The following is a 26,919-nucleotide window of genomic DNA, read 5'->3' as shown; positions in this document are numbered from 1 at the left end:
CTCAACTAGGATTTTACCATTTGGTCTCATGAAATAATTTCTGCCCCTAACAATAAGAGGCTTAGGGCAGTCCCAAGAAATGAAGTGTGCCAACTCAGTTTTCATTGCCCATGGTACAGAAATAGATTCCATATAGAGGAAGTACTTGAGAGCCTTACTCTAGCTCAGTGCCAGGTTATACCTCAGATACTTGGAACTAGTGCTGACTCCATTGGAGTCCAAAATGCAGAGAAAATACCTCATACCCAGGTATTCTTGAAAATTCTTTCTGAAAACATTTGAATGGAGAGCTAGAGGAAGTGATGGATGAAGTCATAATGATGGCTGGGAATAGGGTCATGATCATAGCTGGGGAAGAAATTTCTCAGCTATGAAACCACACAATCAAAGACCAGTCTTTAACATGTCAATCATTAGGAGAAATAAAGCAAGGCTACTGAAATGGTTGAGCATAGAGATGAAGGAGATTCTTGGGAAATTAGATAAAATACATATGACAAGCTGGTGGCAGTCAGAGTAGATTATGAACTATTAAAAACTATTACTAGTACATTTGGTTTTTACTATGAATAAGACAATCCATAAAGTGCTTTGAAAATACTTGGATTTATTAATATTTTAAAGGGTCACTCTGTTTGCTAAGCAGAAAATTGCCTGGATTGGGGAACACATGGTTACCAGTACAGTTGAAATAAAAGTGCTGAGTTTCAGAATTTAAAATTTATTTTAGAGACAAAATTATATATGATGTTTTTTTAAAAAGTAGAGGCAGAGATTATTCCAATATGTTTGGTCTCACAGGTTGTTGTGAGGACAAATACATTGATCTAATCAGTTAAAATATATGAAAAAATTCTTGTCAAGTGTTCTCAGTGAAGACCAACAATTATTCTACTGTTGCACAAGTTATGGGAAAAGACAGAGTTGCTTAGAGACATTTTCCAAATAATTCAGCAATAGCTGAAGGTTTTCTGCAACTTTTCTCTCAGGTTTCTTCCAGACATGGTCATAGAGTACTAGGATTCACTGCAGCTGTAAAATATAAACAGCAAACCCTACTTCAAAGGACTATTGTTAGTGACAACACAATTTACACGATTACAGCTTGCTTAGTTTAAATCTGAAGGTCTTGCAAGGGTCTATTTATCCATGGTTTGTACAACAGCACATTGTACTTCTAGAAATTGCTAGAGCGTTTAAGATGTGAGGTCTAGTGAAAGATATTTTGGTAACCAGGGGTATGTGTGTGAAGGAGATGGTGAGACCCAGACCATTTGATAAGTTTCTCTTTTTGAATCCTGATCATCATTGAAATGACTTTGTGTTACTGGCATAAGCTAAATTGCCACCGACCAGAAAACAACAGGGGCAAACAACTGTGGAAAGAAACTTCCCAAACTGTGAGCCCAAACCAGCTTGTCTGCTTCAAAAGTTAATTAATAAAGAATGCTGGTAAATGAAGTGCTGAGCAGCTAATGTTGCTTCTTTCCATGAGCTAGATCTTTGCTGTCTAATGTGTTGTCTGTGACTCAGAAGTAACTGCATCAAATGGAGATCCTGTTAGAAAGTCAGGCTCAGCCTCACACCAGTGACACTAACTCAGAATCTGTGTTATCAGAAACTGCATGTGTACTCAAGCATGTAAGAAGAACTGGTTTAGAATTTCAAGGCCGTCAAGGCTAAGAATCTGTCCAAGTTTCAAATGCCAAAAGTGAGACTGAGAAAGATTATGCGATTTTTAGTCAGGGCCTTAATTGCCAAACCAGCATTCTTTTAATTACAATGGTGTCTCCAAACTCAGCTAGCTCAGACACTGTCATTTGAAAAAGATGAAGAAAATCAAAGGGCCTCTCTTTGAGAAAATGTTGCCCTCTCTGGAAGAAAAGGCAGATTATTGCTTTATTGGTCCCTCCTCTGTACTTGTGACAAAATTAGCTATGTTGGGTAATAATTTTCATTTTAATCTCAAAGATCATGCCAGATGGCCCCAAAATGTATTTATTTATACCCAGTTTACACTTGTGTCAACTAAATTCTAGACATTATTTTAATCCAATTCTGTTCTTTTCCTCCAAAGGATCTTCAGCCTCTGAGATTTGATTCTGAATTCCTGTTTATGACCTATTTATGACCTCTTCCCATGTCAGGTGAGGTGTCTCAGTTTGGTCAAAGCACATTCTGTCCTCTATACCTTGGCTTCCACTTCTTCCTGTCTCTAATGCATCTCTTTCAGTGTCTTGTGAAATCACCAGAAGACTTTTGGAAAGTACCATTTTTGGAAGAGCCCTTAGAGTTATTATGTATATGGTGTATGTGTGTGTGTATACCATATATCTATATATATCTATGTGCAGTGAGAGACCACGAGACCCATCACAGGTAACAGGATGGTTTAAAGTCAGAGTGAAGTGTAGAATTCACTTTTTCTTCATTTTTAGTGGTCTTTCCCCAGCTTCATGTTTCCTGTTTTTTTAAAAAAAAAATCTTAATTTTCTGAAAGGTACTAATATAAAACTGCAAAATCAGAGCTGAGAAGTGGCTTTTCCTTGTGCTTGAGAATCCTACATTTCCCAACATTTTGATTTTCTCTGGAACTCCAAGCCTGCTAAGTCACACACCGAACTTTCAAAAACTGAGCTGCATGCTCCCTCCTCCCTTCCTTCCCACAGATTCAGCTAGATTCAACTCTAGGCCCTTCCCCCTCTTGCCCTAGCTTCAGTTCCTGGAGCTTTAATAACTCTTGCCATACTTGTGGCTTGGCCATTGTTTACCCACCAGACTCACAGTGTCCTTTCAGGGGCGGGGTTTATTTGCATAACCACTCCCAAACACATTAAATAGCCCAATAGAGGTCCAGTATGCCTCAAAGAGGAGAGGAGGGAGATAGGGATACTATGAAAGAAATAGAGGATGGATTTGATCTGTTGTTTCCACACGTGAAAGTGAAATGAGTCCAGCAGAACACTGGTTGCAACGGATTTCGCCTATTCTGAAAGCGGTATGCAGGCTGGGGACTGAGGGGCGGCTACTGGGCAGGGTGTCTCTTCTGTACTCTAATGTGTTTGTTCTGGGAATTCAGTTGTATCCATTGATCTATAAAGGGTAAGTGTAGGAACACTCCTTCACGTGGTAAATCAGTTGGAACCTGAGGCACATAGGGACGGAAATAGAGGACCATATCAGATACCCTTGTAAGGTGCTACAAAGTCAGCATGACTTGGGGAACAGTATTCTGTGGCTATCAGTCATTTCATCTTTGTGCCCTGACAGTACTCTCTGAGATGTCAGAAACTTAGGCTGTTATCCCTGAAGCCTTGACTAGTCAGTTCCTGCCTGTGCAGGTTCAAACTGGAGCCAGATGGCCGCTGGGAATATGCCCGGACTTGTCCAACAAGCGTGTGCATCTGGGATTCAGAGATAAGGAAAGGAGAGGAGAAGGGAATGGATTGGACATTCAGAGCATCCTGCAGAGAGCTGAACTACTAGCCCACCCACGTGGTGCTCGGGCAAGTCCGGGCCTGTGTAAAGAGAAATTTGGCACTGTGTATGGGGGCTTTCAGTCCAGCCTTGTCACCAGTGACTGAGTTTCATTTGATCACTTGCTGCTGGAAGCTGAGCCCAGGACAGTGATATTTTGATCCGGCCTCACCCCAAACACTGGCCAAGGCCCAGACAGCTGCAAGAACTGGCTGGGTGCAGGGAGAAGAGACCTGCCAGAGACTAGGCTGGGAAAACAGGCTGTAGGATCTCATTTTGACAGCTTTTGGCAGCATTGGCCAATGTCCTGTAGGGAAATGGGAGGTAGTAAATTGTAGAACTCTCTGTCTAGGTAACTCTCCTGTCCCTTACATCTTGCCAATGTAAGATGCAAACTGAATATTTACCCTCTATCACCAAGTTTCAAGTACTAAGCTGTCTATGATATAGAGGCTAAATCCCCTAGGTCTTAACATTCTGAGTGTAGGAACACCAATAATACTGCACAAGATGAACTTTTTTAAAGTTCAATCAAAATTCTCTGAAGTTGTCAGTAAGTATCATATCTCACTAGAGCCAGAGAAAAACAGAGTTGTTTTTTGTTTGTTTGTTTGGTTGGTTTGGTTTGTTTTTTGCTGTTGTTTTGGTTTTCCTTTTCTTTTCTCTTCTCTCTCTCTATACATATATATATATATGTGTGTGTGTGTGTGTGTGTGTGTGTGTGTGTGTGTGTGTGTGTGTGTGTGTGTGTGTAGCTTTTCAGTGCTTTGTTTTAAGCAAGACTTGTCCCTGGTATCCTTAGGACCTGATAGGATACTATGTAGATAAGACTGGATTGAAGGAAACTCTTTAATTACAGACAAGGCTCTTTAATTCCTGATCCCTCCTGTTTCCAGTCCTAAATGCTGTAAGCACAGGTATGTGTTCATTATGCCTAGCTGACTGTTTTTCAACCCTAACACCTTTGGGTGCTAGAGAGCAAAAGTATTTGTATAAAGATTTCATTCCACCATATAGTAACTGTGTGACCTTGGTCAAAATGTACATTTCTCCCTCTTTACGGTTCTTTTTACTACAGTACCAACATCATAGAGTAATTGTGGGGATGAACTGAATTATTCCATGTAAAATACTTGTTTATCGCTGTTCAAAATAAGCACTCAATAAATATGAAACATTATTATTTAAGAGAGATTATGTAGGACAGATAGGATTTCAACAGGTGGAAAAGGGAGAGAAGGCATTTTAACTACAGAGAACATGAACAACTGCTTGATGGCAAGGAACTCAGAACATGCAAAAAGAACAATTGTTAAATTGCATGCTTTAGTACAATTAGGAAAAAGTTTAAGTTAGATTTGTAGGAAACTACTCAAGACTTAGGATACTTGAGTTTCTGTTTATTTTGCGGATCATTGTACAGCCACTGTCAGTTTTTGAATTGAAGAAAAAGTCAGATCTATACTTTGCGAAGAATAATTAGGTAAATTAGGTGAACGAATCAGCTGGGCAGAAATGAGGAAACACAAAAGTGAACAAATGAAAAGCAGACAAAGCTCTAAACCTGATATGCTGGCTAAGACAACAGAAAGAAGGCGATGTATTTCTCAGGTCACACAAACGTTGCCTCATCAGATATTTGAAGTTTATTAATTATATGGGATTAGAAAAGGAAAGCATGAAGTTTATATGTTAGGACTAGGTTGTACTTTGAAAGAGTGCACATTTTCATCCTACTTCTCTATATACTGCAATTTGTAATCTGTTGTTTGAAATCTTAAATGCATAGTATTCTCAATATTTCCATTCTGCATCAGCACTAACTGCTTTTATACAAGAAAGAGATTTTTTTCCACCCACCTATAGAACTATGACTAAGCCCAGTGAGAAATTAAAACTTCCCTGAGTTTCTGTTTTCTTGAAAAATGGGAAATAGTTCCTACTTGTTGGAAGGATTAAAAAGTGGTAATCTTGTAAAAGACCTAGCCCAATGCTGATGACTAGTAGGCTTTTATGAGTCATATGTTTCTTTTACAACACTTGACTTCACCTTTAAACATCTGTCTCATCTCTCACAACACTTGTAAAGGAAAAAGTCTTCACTGTTCTCTGAAAGAACCCATTATCTTTCTGGGGGAGAATTCTTGGTTGTTGAAAGTTTTTTATTCTGTTCAGCTGCATTTCTTATGCCTCTGACTTGTACTCAGATGTTCTAGTGGTGCATTTTGGAGCTACTTACAGACACCTCTTTCTTTTGAAAGTTCAGAGAGCTGAAGATTGGGGAACAAATTTCCCTCCATCTTCTGTTCCCTGGCAAATCTGCTGGGTTTCTTCCATATATCATGTGACATGCTATTAGTTAAAATATGACTCTGAGGTTTTGAATTATACAAAATGGAGTGGTAACACCTCTAAAATGATGACAATAACTGCAAAAGAAGCATGATGGGAGAATGTGGCAAACTTCTTTATAATGTATTATTCCTTTCAGTTCTTTAATTTCATCATTTATTCACTAGAGAATGCTCAGAGAACCTGCTGGAGAACATTTGGATTTTGTCTATGTGAGCCATATCTGCAATCCACAGTTTTGTTTTGTTTCTAATTCCCTTTTCCCTTCATTTTCTTCAGGGGATTTTTCTATAAGATGATGGCTAGATGGGTTAATTCTCGAACTAGAGCAGAAGATAAGAAAATAAGCATTCAATTGCCTTGTACCAGTTACTTTGTCTTTGAAATTTTTCAGTAAGAAAAACCAGGGAGGAAAAAGTCCCTAGACCTAAAAGAAAAGCAAATGATACCTCAGTCCAGAAACCTAAGGCAGGCCACGGTGACTTCCTTTAGTTAGGTGTCTTCTTGATGTGTTCCACCTGAATGCCTTCTGCAGGGAGTAAAGCCTGAGTCATTATTCAGAGCTGAAGCTTTTGAAGCAGAAGTTATTTTTTCTCTGCTTCCTTTAGGAGATTATCCCTACCCTTATATTCTCCCATAAGTTGCTTACTGGGAAGAGTACTGGCTAGGTTTATCATCAATTTATATACTAGAAGGACCATTATTATTAGCTACATATGAGAGATGTGAGGATGGTCCTAGTCTGTCTGAGATTAGCACTAACTATATATTTTTCCAGCATTTATCTGGACATGCTCTCTTACACATAACTAGCCTTCTTTATTCTGGTTCAGTTTTCTCTTCTGTGATTACGTTCCAAAAGAATGCCTAATGTAGAAACAATTACCAGTTGGAATTTTAGTTAATAACCATCCTTTTTTAGAGGATTTACAGATATTCTGTATGAATTCCTTACAAAGTAGCAATAAAATTCTGAAAAGTAAAGCAGTTTTCATGTGATATATGATGGAATCAAACAGTAAGATATCACTGTTACCAGGAAGCTGCTTGTCACTATTTTTTCCTTTTTTGAGAGAAAGAGACATTACAGAGTCAACATTATACTATGAATCAAAAAGAAGCAAGATCTATGGTAATATAGTCAGTCAGTAGTCTTGAAAGTGCACTGCCTTTTTTTGTACAGCAGAAATAGACAAGCACTGGACGCTGAGCAGAGACTTATAGTCTTAACAAACTATGTACATTTCAGGAAAGTTGCTTTGTTCTTTTTTCAGTGTAACTCTGATTTTCCTACTTGGATCGTAAGGGGTGAGGTTACCTTGATACATTCTTGTGGGATTTTATGCCAATATAGTCCCAATTAGTTTTATCTTACATTGTAAGCTGTTGTCAAAATGAAAAAAAAAAAAAAACATAATGAAAGTGCATTGTCTTGTGAGGATGTAGCTGCCTGTTATTAAAGGGTTTCAAATAGAGGTGGATGGTATTTTCCTCTGAGAATTAAAAAGATGAGCCTAATATGAAATTTTGTGTGAGATTTTCAAAATCTGAAATTATTTCTGAAAATTATTTTGAGAAAGCCATAATTATATATAGGACAATAGGTTTATTTTTTTTTAACCAGATATTATTATAAGACCAACCTTTTCAAGTCTAATACTTTCTTCCTCTTCTTGAGCACTTTCTCGCATATATTTTTCTTTAATTTTTTTTATTTAGTATACAATATGTTCAGTTTCATTGTGACATTTTTATAAGTGTTTGTCACGCTTACTTATGTTCACCTTTTAAATGGGGATTGGAACAACTTTGGCAACCATTCTCTACCAATGGGGCTCAGTCTCTGAGCTTATTTTCCTAGTCTTATTGTGTGGTTTTACTTTGGGTTGTATTACATGTGCCTACTGTGTTATCAAACTGTTTCCCTGTTATATTTCATTCCCTGGCCTTTGGAGGAATAAATATCATATTTGATTATTGTTGTGTAAAAAAAAAGTCCAGATTCAAAATGGTATAGTTTTTCTAGATTGCTTTGTAATCTGAACAGAGTAGAAATAATATGATGCAAGACCAAAAAGTAGTAAGGGAAATCAGAAATTAGAACACTCTTTCTGAGTCATACAGTTTCCAGCCACGCACACAAAGAACTCATATCATGATTTCAATTTCTTTTTGGGACATTCTGCCAAATTTCTTTGGGAAGCAAATGAATCTCCACTTCAAGTATGATCTTAGTAGGTAACTAATTATTGTTCATAGCATAATGTCATACTGTCTTAGGGTGGCCAATACACAAACCAGTGATTCCCTTTGGCTTGGGTAACAGTAAAGCAGATCATACTTAAATATTGGCTCAACATTGACTTGACCTGTGGCTTGTCTCCAATGTCCCTTTTTCACTGCTCTGGGTGGGGTAGTAACAATAGTCCTAGCAGCTCTTCTCATGTGAAACACAGTCTGGAGTTTCCAGAGCACTTTCATGTACATGGTCTCATTCTTTCCCTTGAACATAGTCCAAGGTAGTTTCTGTGCCTTTGTTTCTACTTGGAATGACTGCTTCAGCAGAAATCAAAAGGATATGTTCCCCTTAAAATCAGACTAGAATTGATTGATTTTAAAAATTTTATTAATATATGTATACCATAAATGGGTTTGGCCATTTCTTCTGCTCAATTTACAGTCTTTTTGAGAAGTTTGTGTCTTTTTGTGCAGTAGCTATGTGTACAGGCACACATTCTGAAATTTAACTCATATGATTATTGTTTGTCTTTACATAGGTACAAGTGGCCCAGCTTCCTTACTATTAATTCTACCTCTACTGTGACAACTGCCTTGAAAAAGAACTATATACTCTCTCCTACCTCAGATGGGATATATCCTTTTTCTTTGTGCACTGGAATAAAAGACAAAGGAAGCAGGTCAGTCAGTCTTTTATTGTATACAGTTCATTTCCCCCCTCCCCCACCAAAGTTGTTACCATGAATAGATGAAATTATTAAGCCACTAGGAAAACAGAAAAAGAAGCAAATTAAAAACTATAATAAACACCTATGTGTTCTTAACTATTTCTATCCCAGGCATATATTGTAGCATATTTAACCAGAAAAGATAATTTACTTTTTAAGTATGGATTCTAAGGCTCAAATCCAGTTCATGAGGCATTCATGACTAGCACGTTTCCTTACCCACTAAGCTATTTTGCTGGTTACCAATTTACTTTTACACAAATCAAAATAATGCATCTTAACCCCTTTGTCTACCCCTGTACCAAAATCTGACACCAATGCTCATTTCTTAATTATTAACACTTTATCAGGCATTACTGATAACAGAATATAGTTTTCCCCTGGGTTCCCCTTGAGTGTTGGTGCCTGCTATTCCATTTATAACTTTAAATGTGTGTGTCACTTAACATTTTGTTTCTGGTATCCTTCTTTAGCCATCTAAGTCTATCCTACTATTTGCCTAGTATAATGATTTTTAACTACCAGATATTTTGATTTAATTAATCTTGGGTGTAGGCATTTCCAAAAACTTCCCAGTAACCTTTTTAAATGATTATTTAAGAAAAATGAAGTTATTTTTAAGAAAGAAATTTTCTGTTCATTGAAAATATGAGAAAAGGAAAAAGTAATCAATGGAGGTTATGCACTTACTATTTTAGTAAAACACTGCCTTCTAAAGCATGATGCACTTATGAACTGTACGTTATCTTTGAGTCTTGGCTTTCTTTCTTAATTTTTTTTTATTTTTAAATGAATTTATTCATCTATTTATCTTACATCCAAGCCATTCACCATTCTTCCCTCCAAGCCCCTCTTCCACTTCTCCTTCCCCATGGCCAATCCCCTCCTCCATCTCAGCCCAGGAAAGGGCAGGTCTCCCATGAGTATAAACAAAACATGGCATATCACATAGCAGTAGGAGTAAGCACCTCCCCATGTATTAAGGCTGGGCAAGATGACCCAGAATGAGTAATGAGGACCTAGAAGTCAGGAAAAGGGTTAGAGACAGCTCCTGCTTCCCCTGTTAGGAGTCCCACAAGAGGAACAAACTACACAAATGTAAAATATATGCAAAGCTTTTTTTTCTTACTAAGTAATGAACTTAAGGTAATATTTTCTCTCTGAGACTCATTCATTTTGTTTAGATAAAATCTATCTTAGCTCACACCTAAGGTTACTGTGAAGGTCAATAGAACTAACTGACATTACAAACTATAAGGTTGTTACTGTTATTCTGTAGAATTTCTTTTTTACCATTTGCTCAAATAATAAATACTTATTTAATGACTACTGTATGACAGACACTGTTTTAAGTGATTTGGATGGGGTAGTAAATACAATAGGTACAATAATGTCATAGTTTTTCCTCTACTTGGAGGAAAAATAGGATATATAAATAAGAAAAACATAATATATAAGAAGGCCATACTTACTATGGAGAATAATAAAACAAGTGGGGTAAGGGAATTAGGGGGATTCCAATTTTAAAATAGTGGCCAGAAAACCCTATGAAGCAGGTGATATAATAAGATAACACTGAGGAAGCTGAGAGATACAGTTAAATGTATACATTCAGGTGAAGATGCCTGCCTTGAGAAGGTATGAAGGCCTTCACTGAAAATATCCCTGCTTAATCTGAAGACGAGCAACGAGACCACTGTGGCTACAGTGAGTACAGTAAGGGGAAGAATAGTAGATGACGTTCATGTAGCCAGATTGTATAAGGCCATTAAAAGGACTTCAGATTTCTAGAGAATAAAAGCAAAAGCCATTGAAAGTTAACAATAATGTAATCTAATATGTTTAAAGGATCCATTGTCCTATATTCTGCCCCTTTATCTCTCATTTTTCTACCAAAAAAAAAAAAAAAAAAAAAAAAGAAAGAAAGAAAGAAAGAAAGAAAAAATGTGGGCGGGTTGCCGGTCTGTAGAAAGACAGAAATTCTCTTTTATTGATTATGTTTTACATTTAAGCAATACAGAAGTCAAAGTTAAGGAACCCTTAAACCCACACTGTTATTTAGAGTAGTTGTACTTGAGTAGCAATAGATAAATCGTATAAGTTCCAGAAGCTCAGATCATATTTTGACTAATTATATCAGAAACTCAAAAGTGGTATTCAGGTACAAATATATATTGGAGCTTCCAGAATATAACTAAGAATGAGTACCACTGGTCTAAAGTATTTAACCTAATCACCCTTCTCATGATGATAGTATAGCTTGAGCCAGCACTAAGTATCACTATGTTACTTTTGGCAGAGTTGTACCTTGAACCATTTACTATAAGTAAAATAAATAACAAAATCACAACTAGTGGGCTAGGAAGAAGTTAAGATTCCTGATAATATGGAAATAGGAAACTGACAAGAGAAAACTGAGCTAAAAATGTATCTGGGCCAGACCCGAAAAGAGAAAATTGAGACGCAGTGTCCAATCATTTACAACATCTGAACCGCTGGCCAAACATCTGGAATAGATGAGGGCACTATCCAGATTAGAAATTTGATTTTCAAGGAAGGAATTATTCTCAAGGCCAAGCTGAGCAACTGCTTTGATTTTTGATAAACCTGTGCACATGGGTGGTGATTGGGCTTGCATGAGAGGAATGGGCCAGCTGCTATCTTCATCACCCTTTTTTAATCTCAGGACTTCTGTACTGCCCCAGCAAAGCAAGTAGCCTGAAGTCCCAAGTTCTTAATTTAGACTTGTCATCCTCCAAGTTCTACCCATCCTAGATAGAGACCGTGCTTCATGCCACAGGCATTTCTGCAAGTTGAGAAGACCAATAGCCACAAATGGAGGTCAGAGGCAGCTGCACACCCAGCAGTGTGAGGTAACTTACACCCAACAGAAACTTAGCCAGCATCATTTATTCATGGCACAGTGAGCTAATGTTGAAATTATTATTAATGCTAACCTCATTGCTTTTCTCTTTCCTGTCAGCCTGCATTAATACTCTTCTAGGTTATTTTCTAAAGAATCAGGAAAATGGGAACACACTCACAGATTATGCAGATGACAGAGACAAGACAAATAAAGAAACACTAGTCATGTTTTTTTGTCACTCCAGTCTTACTGGATAAATATATGTATGTACACATAGTTGATAACAAAATATAATAATGTAATATTAAATGCATATATGTGTGCATACATATCAATTATGAAATTTGGGTAGAAAGTTGAGTACAATAAATCATTTGGGTCAAGAGGATAGTTTGAGTAATTAAATTTGAAGGTCATGTTTTTTCAAACAACTGAAACATAATTTACATAACAAAAATTTACCATTTCCAAGTTTATAAGTATACATATTAATATCTTTAATTCCTGTTCATTTTTGTTACACAATGCATAGTCACTGCTTCTCCTACAAGGACACAGCAAGTATTGTATCTACTTTTGTCTCTTTGGATTGTCTGTTTCTGACATCTTGAAAATTAAGTCACATTATTGCCCTTTGATATCTAGCTACTTCCCTTAAACATAACATTTTAAACGCTGATTACACATTATAGCACATATTATATGCTTTATTCCTTTTTCTAAATGAATAATGTTTTATTTTACAGGCATATAAAGTTCTGTTTATCAACTTTGCTTACAACTTGAGGTACTTTGGTTTATATTAATACTCTTATTATGAATATGCTACTTGCAACATTTATGCACCAGGTTATGTGTGAACATGTGTTTTCACATCTTGGCATATATATGTAGTAATCTATATTATGTAATAATTGCTATATCATATGATGACTCTATGTTTCACATTTTGAAGAACTGGTAAATCATTTTCTACAAATGACGTCCTACTTTAGACTAAAATCAGTCTATGAAAACCTAGTTGTTTACATCATTCATGACAGTTGTTTATCCATATTTAAGAAAAATGTGTAGCCACTCTACAAGGTAGGATTGAATATTTAATTATGATTTTAATTTGCATTACCTCTAAGCACACACATTCATGAGCTTATTTTGCATTGTAATTTTTTTTTGAATTTTGAGTTGTAAGGATTCTAATTATATTCTAGGTACAAATAGTTTATTAATTATATGGTTTGCAAACTTTAGTTGGTTGGTGGTGATGCCCTTAATCGCAGCATTTGGAAGGCAGAGACAGGCAGATCTCTGTGAGTTTGAGGCCAGCCTGATCTACAGAGTGAATACAAGGACAGCCAGGGCTATTAAAATGAGTAACTCTATGTCAGAAAAAAAAAAGTGTGAACTTTATTTTTTATTTTATTAAACTTTGTTTATTTATTCTTTGTGTCTTTCACATCATGCATCTCCATACCATTCATTTCCAATTCCTTTGTATCTGCCCTTTGACCTTCCTTCCTAAATAAAAATTAAGATATAAAAGGAAAAAGAAAAAGAGAAAAATCTTGTAATGGAAGCTGCATTGTGACACAGTGAGTCATACAGTAAACCCTTTTATCCATACATCTTTAGGTACAAGTGTCCATTGCAAAGGTCCGAGACTTGTGGTTTCTGCTACACTGTGGATGCTAGTCCCTCACTGAGACTCCTCTTGGGCATCCTGCTATTGCTCTGTGTAATAGAAATCCTGTAGCTTTGGGTCTGCAGAACCATCCTCTTGACATGCCCTTGAATATCATAGATGGGGTGGATGTTTAGGTGGGTCAACTCAAAGCCCTGAAACTAGGCCTGGGTAGTCGCAGGGTTGGTCAGCCCTCCAGCTTTTCCCTGTCTTCACTACCTGAGTGAGCTCTCCAGCATTTCCCTGGCTAGTTCATCTCTTGCAGTGATGAGCAAAGGTCAGGGTTGGTTCTCCTGCTTTTATGGCTCTCCCATACCTGCAATTTCAGGGCCAGCAATACTGTGTTGTCCTGGGGAAGTGTAGGAACCACTTTCCTGAGTTTTGCACCTGTTCAGGGACAGGGACTGTTCTCCTACTCTTGTGACCTCAGTGCCAGATGTCCCACCTGCCACAGGAGGTGAGGGCATACATGCCATTTCCACACCATCATATGGTGGTTAAGGGGTATGGCTAGAGCTAGTTCACCCACCTCCCCATCAACAGGGGTCAGCCCTACTGTGCTGCCCAGGTGAAGTGCAAGGTGCACTTTCCTGAGTGATGTAGCTGGTAAGGGGGAGGGTCAGCTCTTTTGTCTGTGGCATGTGGTAAGGTGTTTTGGGTAAGGATGGGAGTCTCTCCCCTGCCCACACAGCTGTATGACAGACTAGTAGTGGGGGAAGCTTTTCCATGCTCACAATTTTGGGAGTGGCTCACCCACACCTCCACAAACAGAGTTTCCTCTATTATGCTGCCCAGGCAAGGGGCAGGGCCTGCTCTCCCCAGTTCTGTAGTTGGTGGGGACCAGGGGCAGTTCTCCCAACTCCCTCAGACATTAAGAGGTAAGGGGAGAACATCTCTCCCCTATCCATGCTGCCATATGGCAAATGAGGGGTGGGGCCAGATATCCCATGCTCACATTTTTGGGACCAGTTCACCTGTGACTCCAATGACAGGATCAGCTCAACATTGCTGCCCAGATGAGGTGCAGGGCCCACTTTACTGAGTGTTGCAGCTGATAAAGGGAAGAGTCAGCTCCCTCACCTCACCATCTGGTGGAGGCAAGGGCAAGCAGGGAGGGCATCTTTCCTTCACCCTCACCACAAAACCGCAGATGAAAGAGGCAGTACTAGCTATGCCCCACTTATGTCCTCAGGGCTGGCTTAATCACAATCCCTGTCTACAGGGTCAACTCTACTGTGCTGCCCAGGTGAGGTGGAGAGCTTCCACTCCAAAGTGCTATAGCTGGGGAGTTGGGTTGGGTCAGATCCCCCATTTGCAGCAGGTTTTGAAGAAAGGAAGGCATGTTTCCAGCACCCATGCCACCACATGGCAGATGAGAGGGGCATGAACTGCTCTCCCATTTTCATGCCCTGAGGACCAGCTTGCTCATGCCCTCTGTGAACTGGGCCAGCTCTATTGTGCTGGCCAAGTGAAGTGTATTCTCTCCTATCTCCCTTTCCCCACTGAACACATTTTATCCATGAATATAACCTGTCCCAAGAGTTTGGAATTCTATGGTTATATAGAATTTCAGATCTCATCTTCTATGGCAAGGAATTCCATTCAATCTAGTGGTAAGGTTAAAAAAAATTCTGGAAATGTTGGTAGTCATGAATCATGCCAGAGAGAATCTCATGTGATACATATGGTATATTCATTGTAGTCTAATACTCTTAATGTTATTTTCCAGAAAATGATTAAATAAAACATGTTGTTCATAAAACATGTTGTTCAAAGTCCTTTTCCAATGTCATTTTCCAGTAAGTGATGCTTTTATTATTTGAACATACACATGGTGCTGAAGACTGTGGAATGTTCAGGTAGAGATCCTGGACATTATAGAGCAGGTAAACAAGAGTCATTAAAGGTTTTTAAAGTAAGGATTGGCAGAAGAGAAGAGCTTTTTAAAGCCCTTTATCTCTGTTCCATCTTCTCATCTGACTAAAGGGTAGAGGAGATGGCTCTGAAGACAAGAACATCAGAGACTATTTTTGAAGGTTCTGAGGTATACTTGATGAGGTCAACAGCTTCATTTGGGGTATACTACCTCAGCCTAATGCTCCTTCCTCCATTTAAACCTTTACATTCCAAAGAGATGAGCTAGTCTGAAGCAGTGAAGCAGGAAGGAGAAAATCACCCAAAGATCCTGGCTAAGTGTAATAAGACCATTGGTCTGTTTTCATTTGGCCTGAAGATGAAGGCAAATTAAAATCCACTAATGCTTCCTTCAGTGCTACCTAGATGGTTAGATCTCATGAACTGTCTACCATAGTCATTCATACCCATGAGGTCAATATCAGGTATATATTCACATTGTAATATCCAAGAACATCAGGGCATGTGCAGTGTTTTGTATGTGTAGGGATTCTCCTCTGTATTTTTATTTCATGACTGATAAGGTGAGAACATTTGGTATATGCTTCCCCATAGATCCCATACTGGCGTAAATAAACATTGTGTGGGACCTTTTAGTAAATCATGCTCCCTGGCTAGAAGAGAGATAGTTACTGAAGGGGTAGGATTCTGATGGGAGCAGTAGCCCACACTATTCTTAGACGGTAACATACTGAACTGTGATTCCTCTTTACTCATATTTTACCTGATTGACTCAGCCAAATAACAAAAACAAATAAGCAAAGAAAGAGCATTCAGTTTCTTCAGACTCATTAAACAATAGTGACGAATGCATGATGCCCTGTGGTTGTAAGAGATGTACATTCTTTTTCCAGAATACAAACATATCCAGAATTGACAGCAACTTCTCATTCTCTAGAGGGGTTTGATGGGCAGACCACCAGGATCTCAGCTTTTCAGCTTCTGGCTCTATGTTGTCCAGACTCAAACTCCACTTTGGGACTTCAGGGGTTCAGAATCACTTAAGATCAGAGGGGAGGTTCTTTCCTTGTCTCTTAATCATGTCTTGAGACAAAAAAGGTTTTGAAATTTAAGTACTAAGTTTAGGTGTAAAACTTGTCTTCTCATCTTGCACTTTGATTGCACATGGTGTTTTGCTAAAGCTTAAAAACATCATGATCTAAGGTAACAAAAATGTATATGCATATTGTTTGATTAAAACAATCTTTTTTTCTATTCATTATTATTTTTTACTTTACATAACGACCCCAATTCCCTCTTCCTCCCTCCCTTCCATGCCCCCCAGAAGATCCCTCCTGTCCCATTCCCCACCCACTCCACAGGGAGGGTGATGCCTTCCAGGAAGGATCATCAAAATCTGTCAAGTAGTTTAGAGTAGGATCTAGGCCCTTCCTCCTGTCTCTAGGCTAAGGGAGTATCTCTCCATGGGGAATGTGCTCCCAAAGTGCATTCATGCACTAGGGATACATCTTGGTTCCACTGTCAGAGGTCCCTTAGACTGTCCAGGCCTTCTAACGGAGACTCACATTTAGGGGATCTGAGTCAGTACAATGCTGGTTTCCCAGCTATCAGTCTTGGGATCCATGAGCTCCCCCTTGTTCAGATCAGCTGTCTCTGTGGGTTGCTGTAGCCAGTCTTGACCCTTCTTATCACTCCTCCCTCTGTGCAACTGGATTCTAGGAGTTTGGCTCAGTATTTAGCTCTGGGTGTCTGTTTCTGCTTTCATCAGCTACTAGATGAGGTCTCTATGATGGTGGATAAGTTAGTCATCAATCTCATTATCATGGAAGGGCATTCACTGTTGCTCAGATTATTAGTTGGGGTCACCCTTATAGATCTCTGAACATTTCTCTAGAGTCACTTTTCTCTTCCAATCTATAATGGCTCCCGCTATTAGGCTATCTCTTCTTTTTTTTTTTTTTTTTTTTTTTTTTTTTTTTTTTTTGCTGTCGTCTATTCATCTGCTAACTCAATTTTCCTGCTCCCACATGTTCTTATCTCCTCCCACTTTTCGTAACTCCTGCTTCACTCACTGCACTACCCCCACCAATATGCTCAAGAGATCTCATCCCTTTCTCCTTCTCTGAGGGACATTGTATGAATCACTTAGGTTCCTCCTTGTATCCTATTTTCTCTGGTGGTGTGAATTGTAGGCTGGTGATCTTTTGCTTTATGTCTAAAATCCATTTATGAGTTGAGTACGTACCATCATCATCCTTTTATGACTGGGTCACCACACTTGATGGTTTCTTCAAGTTCCATCAATTTGCCTGAGAATTTCAAAATTCCATTGTTTTTTTCCATTGTGTAAATGTGCCACATCTTCTTTATCCATTCTTCAGTTGAGGGGCATCTAGGTTGTTTCCAGGTACTTTCTAGTACAAATAATGTTGCTATGAACATAGTTGAACAGGTGTCTTTGCTGCATGGATGTGGATCATTTTGGTATATGCCTAAGAGTGAGATTGCTGGGTACTGTGATAGACTGATTCCCATTTCCCTGAGGAACCACCATACTGATCTCCAAATTGGCTGAACAAGTTTGCATTCCCACCAGCAGTGGATGAGTATTCCCCTTTCTCCACATCCTCTCCAGCATAAGTTGTCATTGATGTTTCTGATTTTAGCCATTTTGACAGGAGTAAGATGGTATCTCAAAGTTGTTTTGATTTTCTTTTTCCTGATAGCTAAGGATGCGGAGCACTTTCTTATGTGTCTTTCAGCTATTTTAGATTCCTCATTGAGAATTCCCTCTTCACTTCTGTACCCCATTTTTAATAGGGTTATTTGGTGTTTTGGTGACTAGTTTCTTGAGTTCTTGTATATTTTGGAGATCAACCCTCTGTCAGATGTAGGGTTGGTGAAGATCTTTCCCAGTCTGTGGGCTGCTGTTTGGTCTTGTCAACTGTATCCTTTGCCTTACAAAAGCTTCTCAGTTTCAGGTGGCCTCATTTATTAATTGTTGATTTTGATCACTGTGTCTGTGCTACTGGAGTTATGTTCAGGAAGTGGACTCCTACACCAGTTCTTTCAAGGTTACCTCCCACTTTCTCTTCTAAGAGGTTCAGTGTGGCTGGATTTATGTTGAGGTCTTTGATTCATTTGGACTTAAGCATCAAATAATCTTAAATTATGCATCTTAATGATTCTTATGAAAAAACTCATATAAACAAGAAACAAAAAGGTAATGTCTTATATTTGAATTTATATGATATTAAATGACAGTGAAAATATAATGACAGAAACTAGAATGGCAGTTGCCTACAGGAAAGGGTAATATTTACTGGAAAAAAGTTACAAGGGAACCTGAGTAGACAATGTAATGGTTCTACATCTTTACCTGGATATTACTTCCTGTCACAAACCACAGAATTTGTCTAGTGAATCTTGGCTTTGTTCAATGTTCATTTGTTATTTTAATTTTTTGTCTATATTTTTCTTCCCTTGTTGCTGGGCAGGGTGGAGGCAGAATTTTTTAGTGCGGCCTGTACTGGTACATTTGAATAATACATTGTGAACTTTGGCAGAAATAGCAAGAACCTCACCCAGCCTGTGTCATGCTCCAGGATAGGAGACAAGAGATGCCTGATATTCCCTTTTATCTTCCATGTTTCCACTAATGTAATTATATAAAAAGAACACAGTCCTATGTCAGAGATATGCTACAGTATTAAGATGTGAAAATGAGAGTGATTATTCTGGAGGAAATGATCTGCTACGCGATAAAGTCCCTAATATCATCCCCAATTAATATTTTTCTTTATACTTCCACTTCAGAAGTAATGATCCAAGAAAAAATTCTAGACCTTGTCCACTGATTTCTTATATAGGAATATTCTGATGAAAAATATTCAGCAAATACTAATATAATGTTCAGTTTAACGAAGGTGACATAGATACTACACATATTGAAGTAAACCTATTCTTACACCTCATGTTATTGGTGGGAGAAGTTAACAAGAAGGGATGTATTCTGGAAACACCCATTTCTTTGGCATGACTTCCATATTCCTGATGAAGTTTGGCCATTGAATTTTTTTAAACGCTTTACCCTTTCCTTTCCTACAAATATCTGGAGTGACAAAGGCAAATTCCTCTGAGTTCTTCATACTTCTTAAATGTTTGTGGTAACCTCGGGGCAAATGAAAAGCGAAATTACTTAATACCATGAAGTAACACTCACACACAGCTCTATACTAGGTCCTTTAACATATGTAAGAACATTTATTTCTTTACAAAAAATGTGTGGAAGGTTTTTATTTTTAAAATATCAAATTTTATGGTTAAATGAATAGTGTTATGAAAAATAAAACCATTGTAAAGTGTAGTAAATGTCAGGGTTGTGATTCACATCAAAGTCTCCTTGACATGGGTTTACATTACACTACCTGGAAAGGCAATATTAGAGCGAGAAAAATTCTAAGTTTCCTAGACACACACATAATTAATCACAGACCAGGAAAGTAAGTGTGATCACAAACTAACAAGCATTGAGCTCTGTTGGATTACCATTTCTGAATAACTTCCTGTTGGGCATTAAGAGTTCTTTACTAGAAAATTCATAGGTCAGACTGACTTACTCAAAATTCCATCTTCTGTAATACTTTGTAGGAAGATAGAGTCAGTGTTAGGATATTTAAGAATAATTGTATTTGCAATGCATAATTATTGTTTCATATGTTTACCATAAATTAGCATGTATTATAGGACACTACTATGTATAGCAAACAACTTCATATAAGGCCTCACATTACTGATGGGTGATGACATTTATTACTTATTAGGAAGTTTTATCCATATAACCAGGATTCTTACAACAGTCTAGCATACGCATTGTTTTCTTTTTCTTTCTTTTTTTTTAATAAAAAGTATTTTCAAATGATGGAGGATGTTGTTCTGTATTCGATGAATATATATTTCTCTTATTTGTTGGTGAATAAATGCTGAATGGCCAGTAGACAGGCAGGAAGTATAGGTGGAGCTACTGCACTAGGAATGCTGGGAAGAGGAAGGCAGAGAGGAGCTACCAGGCAGATGACATGTAGCCACCACATCCTCATGAAAATACATAGTTTAATAGGAATGGGTTAATAATTAAGAGAGATCTAGCCAATAAGAAGCATGAAGCATTAACCAAAAAGTTTATATTAATATAAGCCTCTGTGTGTTTATCCTGGTCTAACTGGCAGTGGGACCAGGTGATAAACAGAAATTTCTGTCTATATTTAAATTCCCATTAAAATATAATTTAATTTGTGTTTGTGATAACTGTTCTGATTTAAAAAATGAGAGACAAAGTAACCCTATGCTTATTTACTGTGTCCTGGTATATCTATTTGGCAGGAAGTCTACCTAGACAGCAATCTCAAATCAGGGTTAAAGGGTGATACTAAGATTCAGGCAATTTAATGTATATTGGGTGGTTTTGGTTTTGGAAACCAAACTGAAAATAAGGTCTCCCATATCTCTAAGGCCAGCAGCAGCCATGAAAATTTTCAGTGCTTGTGTTAAGAAGTTATCACCTAAGAAGGTTTGCTTTTGGGACCTTTTCAGTGTTTTTCTGATTTTTTTGTTTGTTTTTTAAAGAAAACTATACAAGAGAAATAGATACTTTATGTTGGATTTGCTACCATAATGTTAAATTCCTTGTCATTGAGGGTAATGAGACTACTAATATTTTTTTTTCTTCAATGAGAAGTATATTGATAAGAGGATACTTGCCCTCTGAGACTGACAAACAACAGAAGAGAAAGTGTATTCACTTTGTGCCAAAAGTAGTCTTCCTAGGACACCTTCCACTGAATGAAGAACTGGGAAGGAAGAGTTATAAGAAAAGTTATGCTTCAACAAAAATGCCAGCCAGGAAATCTATTTCTATTGGTGACCTTTGTGGAGATGATTGGTGGTCACACTGTCCATATACATTGAGGACTCACCTGAAATATAGTCTTAAATGAGACTGAGAGTGTGACAAAAAAAAAAAAAAAAAAAAAAAAAAAAAAAAAACCCTGTCAGAGTTTTTCTTTTCTTTCTTTCTTGTTTTTTTTTTTTTTTTGTTTTGTTTTTTATTTATTTATTTTGAGAGACAGGCACATGTATATATTCTGTGATCACTGTTATAATAAATGAGTGTATGTTTAAGGCTGTCTCCATACTTACACTGTTTTACTTTTAAGTTCTTCAATACCTTCATGAAGATTTGAAGCAAATTAACACATTTAATCCTCTCAAAAAAGCTGTCTGGGTGCAATCAGACACTTTTTCAAATGAGAATCATGTTTCAATTTTTTCATTCACAAATAAAGATTATTTTTACATTGCTTAAGTCAGAAAATATTGGAAGTATTTACAAATAAAATAAGTGTAAAAGTGATTTTTAAATGCTGAAGAGCTTTTCACACATTTAATTGTACCCACTAGAAAGAATCCAACTGTTTTAATTATCTATCTGCCTGTCTTTATCTATCTGTCTATTGATTGTGAGCTCCTGGTATAAGCACTAGCTGAAAAATTTTTGTCCATGTGCTTTTCTTCCTTATACTTGTAAAATGGCATTAATAATAATTTGTGTCATTATTCTTTGATAATTGAATGTATTGTCACAGAGGAAGCATTTAGAAGAGTTCTGGGCACATGCTCAGTACTTTAAAACTTGTAGTTATTTTAAGTCGGTTTCCTTGGCCATTGTCACTAAAAGTCACAGTTAAGAAGACACAGAAGCCAGGTGTCAAGGAAACCACTTAATTTTTGCTTATCTCAGTAGGAATTGTTTTCTGTATCCACAGTGTTTTCATCATGGATTGTCAAGAAAATGAGTACCAGGACCAATGGGGACATTGTGTCACCTGCCAACAGTGTGGCCCTGGACAGGAGCTCTCCAAGGTAAACCCTTTGGAACAGTGCTTTTTGCTTTTTGTTTTTATATCTCAGGAACCTGGAATTAGTGTGTGTGTGTGTGTGTGTGTGTGTGTGTGTGTGTGTGTGTGTGTGTGTGTTTAAAGAAAAAAATCTTAGAAAGGCCAATATTAGTAATGCATCCAATCTCAGCTGTTGTTACCTCAGTAGATACAATGAGATAAAAAGTAGTATGTAATCATAGTCACTGTTCAAGAAAGAAGTTAGGCTAGAACACCCAGAGGCAAGGGAGAGTTTTAATGATATACTTGGGTATGTCATGAAAATATATGTAAATATAAATGTTCAGACTTTTGTATTAGCGAAATCTGTTAAACAAAGCAAAGTATGTTTAATTAGGTTTAGAAACAAAATATCAGGTTTTAGAATTTGGGAGAGAGAGGAACCAAGAAGGCTGCAACGGCCTCTGTTCTGAGAGATATGGGTTACTGAGAAAACTGTCTGAAAAAAGGGTTCAGGGATAGAAAACCAACAGGAGCCTTGAATGACCCAATTAAAGGTTAAAGGTTTGTATAAAAAGGAAAGCAAGGAAAAATGAGATCAAGGTAGATACTTCTTATTTTTCACTTACTTCAGATCCCTTGTTTCTCCTTCAATTGGAGATGGTATTACATTTTGCTACAAAGAGTAGAAGAAGTTAGTCAGCAAAGTTTGTGTGTGCTCATACTTTGTTTTACACATTTATTCATTCATTTATCAGTTACTTATCAAGAATTTGCAAAGTGTTCAGTTGATTATAGGTACCACAGTGAAACAAATCACACACAGAGAGAGGGAGGGAGTAAGGAAAAAGGAGAGGGAGAGAAATGGTCCAAGAACAAAATTATGTTGATATGATGCCCAGTGGATAGCTACTTCAATGCAGGGAGGAAGGGAAGAACTCCCCAAGTAACTGCTTTCTGGGAATCACATGTAGCTAATGCAGTCCCAAGCTGAGTACAACTTATCATTGTTTCATGAATAAGAAGATTAACACAAATGATTCATAAACAATGAAAGGGGAAGGAAGTGAGGGTCAGAAAGTTTGAAGATTTTAAGTATTTTATGAAAAATATTTATATTTTTTCCTTAGGGCACTAGAAATCTTCTGGGGGGTTTTAAGTAAGCAATATATTATACTGGGTAAAGGAAATAAAGAAAATATTTATCTCAATTCCTTCTTCAGTTTATAAATTAAAAATCATAGAGACTGAACTCTGGAACTATCAAAGGATGTAAGCATCATCTCTAGTTTTAACAAGAGGATGCCCACAGGGTTGAATGGGAATTCAAAGGCCAAGATAAGGCTACTAGAGGGTGGGTCATATTAGATATTAGGAAGATTCGCATACAACAAATTTCTTGTCTTGAAATAATATTTCTTAAGAATATCTCTTTTAAGATTCATATAAAGCCCCTCACAGAAGGGGGGAAGGGACAAGTCCCCCAGAGCACATGGGAAGTGGGTGGGGCAGTGAATGGAGAGAGAAGTAGGAGAAAGAGAAGGGGAGGAGAGGAAAGCACATGTGACTAGAAGACAGGAGAGAGAGAACAAACATAAAAGAGGGAGCCATTATTGGTTTGAAGAGAAAACTGAACCTAAAGAAAGGTCTAGAGACCTACAAGACTGCTGCCAACTAACAATTTGAGCAACAGTGGAAAGGCTACCATAAATGCCCTTCCCGGATAGAGAGATCAACAACTAACTTATCCACCATCATGGAGCCCTCATCTAGTACCTGTTGGAAACAGAAGCAACACCCATAACTAAACACTGAGTCTAACTAGAATCCAGATGCAGAGGGAGAGGAGAAGACCAGGCTGCAGAAACACATAGAGACAGCTGATCCAAACAAGAGGGAGCTAAGGGGCCCCCAGACTGATAGCTGATAATCCAGCATGGGACTGACTCAGACCCCCTGAATATGGGTCTCAGATAGAAGGACTAAGCAGTCTAAGTGACCTCAGACAGTGGAACCAGGATGTATTCCTGGTGCACAAAAGGATGTTGCAGACACATCCCCCCCTCCCATGGAGGGATACTACCTTAACCTAGAGACAGGAGAGAAGTCCTAGTCCCTACTTCAAATGACTTGACAGATTTACATGACCGACCTGGATGACATTGCCCTACATGTGGAATTGGGGTGGGGGGATGGGAGGGGAGGGTGGTCAGGGTGCATGTGAGGGGGGAGAGAGGGTAAGAAGGAGGGAGGGAGAGATAACTGGGATCCACATGTAAAATAAAAAAAAAGAATATCTCTTTTAAATATTATACCAGACTTTACAAAAAATGGTTTACAAATGTTCCTATCATGTACATGATTATTACCTTTAAATCCATCTATATTTACAAAGCTGCACTTCTTTAGGGGGAAGTGGGTTCTGTTAATCTGTCAAGTTCCTGTCATAAAACTCATAAAAGGAATATAATGATGAAAGGCCCTTTTGACTTAATGCCTCTCTGACTTCCATTTACTTCCACGCCACATATATGGCAACACTGTTCATGGAAAAACGTTAAATATAACGAATTTAAGTTTATTTGGTAGTCTGTACTTTGTAAAGAACTCTCAGTTATATTATGTTGTTTTGTTTTGCAACAATCCTATCAAGACACTTTTGTGAGCCTCATTTTACAGGCTTGACAACCACAGCTCAATGAGTATGTGCAACTTGTTCACTCAAAAGTATAGTGACAGTGACTACCTAAGAAATACATTTGGGATCAGATACAACTGGGTCCCATCTTTCTTTCAATTTAAGCAGGATACACTAAATTGAAAGCAACATTTCACCAAAAGAAGACATACAAATAAACAATGGGTAAGTGAAACCATGCTCAACGTCACTATTCAGGGAAAGGCCAGTCAAAGCAACAAGATACACCTGACCCTAACAACATTGGTAATAAAAATAATACTGAAGATTTTGTTTTTAATCCTTGTAAGGATGTAGAAAAAGAACTCTTGCACACTATGATAAGAATGTTGTAAAATAGTTTGGATTTTCCTCAAAAAAATGAGAATAGGCATTTTTTAGGGAAACTGGCAGATTAGAGATCGTATGATGCAACTCACTGAAAGAAAACAGGAGAGTACAGGGCAATCTTTATTCTTGCAAGAGACAGTAGCTCTAAATGGACTTATTAAGCCAAGTGAGATCTCTGTGGGGAAGCAGACAAGAGTGGCTGTGAACTGGTGCCTAACTGCACAAATTGGCTCTGGTGAGGTAATTGGAAACCACAGGGAAGCACTTTGCAGCACACACACTCAGCAGAGCTGCAGTAACAGTTAGCTGATAACCAAGGACTGGATATGCAATTGGAGATGAGGCTTTGGAACTAAAGCTTTAGTTCTCACAGCAGGGTTCCAGTTGAGGTTAAGTGGGAATTGCAGGAGGAAAGCTTACACCTCCTTCCCCATACACCAGTGTGGTGATACAGCCTGAAGAAAGGCCTGCCACAAAACTGAGAGTTGGGTGGGTCCAGGGGTTGAAATGTGATAGTGCAATTGACACACTCTTTATACTAAGTCTGTAGCTATAGTCCATGGGAACCCACAGCAAGAGATGGCAAACTGTCTTCTCCAGCACTATGTTGCCAAACCACACAGAGTACCAAAGAAGGATCTGAGAAATACTGTTCATCTCACTGAGGCTGTGCCAAATGCTGAATCCAAAGTGTTATTAACTAACCTCTATGGGCCAATACATAGATAAAATCAGGCTTTACAGCTTTCTACTTTAATAACAAACAAATTGACCCTCACCTACTAGTGCAATTTGCCTCATGAAACTTTTGAAGGGAAGAAAAATTCCAAACCCATTCTAGGACAAAAGAATTTTTATTGCACTTTTCTACTGTTAAAACTTTTCTTAATTTTTATTTTTTTCTATTCATCTTTTAATCTTAACTCATGAATAAATACTTTGTGAAGGTTTTGCCTTAGGCCACACATTGTTCAGTTTGTGTGATTGTTTTGTATTATTTTGAACCCATCGTACTATTATGTATTATATACATAATGTATTGTATTATATACAACCCATGTATTTTCACACTAATTCCCACTTGTTTTTATATTTTGTCTCCCCTGCCACAACTTTTTTCTTTTCAACTTTAACTCTCCAAAACCTTAAAATTGTTTAATACCATAGAAACTAACAATATCCCAATGCTCTGCTCACAGATATATTTTTTTTCTAATCTTAATTTTCTTCCAATTGGTCTAACACTAATTCTTATCATTACCCAGACGGCATCCCTTTTTCTTGTATTCTTATTAATTCTTTACCACATGCCATATTATCCATGAGTGTTAGTACTCCAATAATTATTGAAGTTAAAAGTATCACTGCTGTTAATTGGCTAGAAAGACATTTTCATAGGAATTCTATCCAGCAGTGTGGTTGATTCTACGGATAATATTCAAATGTTTGTTTGTATCAGGCATCATGAGTACATGACTGCAGATATAAATTCCAAACTATGCATATAAATTCTATTAATTGAATACTGAAAATATTCACTGCAATAAAAATATTGATTAAATCCAATCAAAAAATAAATAAAAACGGATGCATAATCTCAATGGAATAGAACAAGAAAGATGACAATCAAGGAAATATGACCTCCTTCCCATGGAAAATATGGTAGTACTTGTGCACAGTGATAGTGAATTAGTTAAAATGCCATAAAAATATATCAAATTTTAATAGGATGTTTAATAAAAGAGGAGAGAAGTAAAATCCTGAAAGAACTCAGGAAG

General features: G+C 37.6%; 1 protein-coding gene across 3 annotated transcripts in view; it reads left to right on the top strand.

Annotated features, from left to right (window-relative positions):
- The first annotated feature begins 2,864 nt into the window (after positions 1-2,864).
- Positions 2,865-26,919, top strand: part of Eda2r (ectodysplasin A2 receptor) — a 51,250-nt gene continuing 27,195 nt past the window's right edge. The window contains exons 1-3 of one of the 3 annotated variants that reach the window (XM_051179164.1): positions 2,865-2,998; positions 8,607-8,747; positions 22,042-22,138. In XM_051179164.1, coding sequence (XP_051035121.1) covers positions 22,052-22,138 — 87 coding nt within the window. In that variant the 5' untranslated portion in view covers positions 2,865-2,998; positions 8,607-8,747; positions 22,042-22,051. Of the gene's footprint in view, positions 2,999-8,606; positions 8,748-15,150; positions 15,229-22,041; positions 22,139-26,919 lie in introns of those variants that run through there. The other 2 variants (XM_051179166.1, XM_051179165.1) reach the window with 2 other exon arrangements.

Source organism: Phodopus roborovskii, unplaced genomic scaffold, assembly GCF_943737965.1.
Source record: "Phodopus roborovskii unplaced genomic scaffold, PHOROB, whole genome shotgun sequence".
Classification (NCBI taxonomy): Eukaryota; Metazoa; Chordata; class Mammalia; order Rodentia; family Cricetidae; genus Phodopus; species Phodopus roborovskii.
The sequence above is the reverse complement of the archived record's forward strand: the minus strand, read 5'-3'. Positions and strand labels throughout refer to the sequence as shown.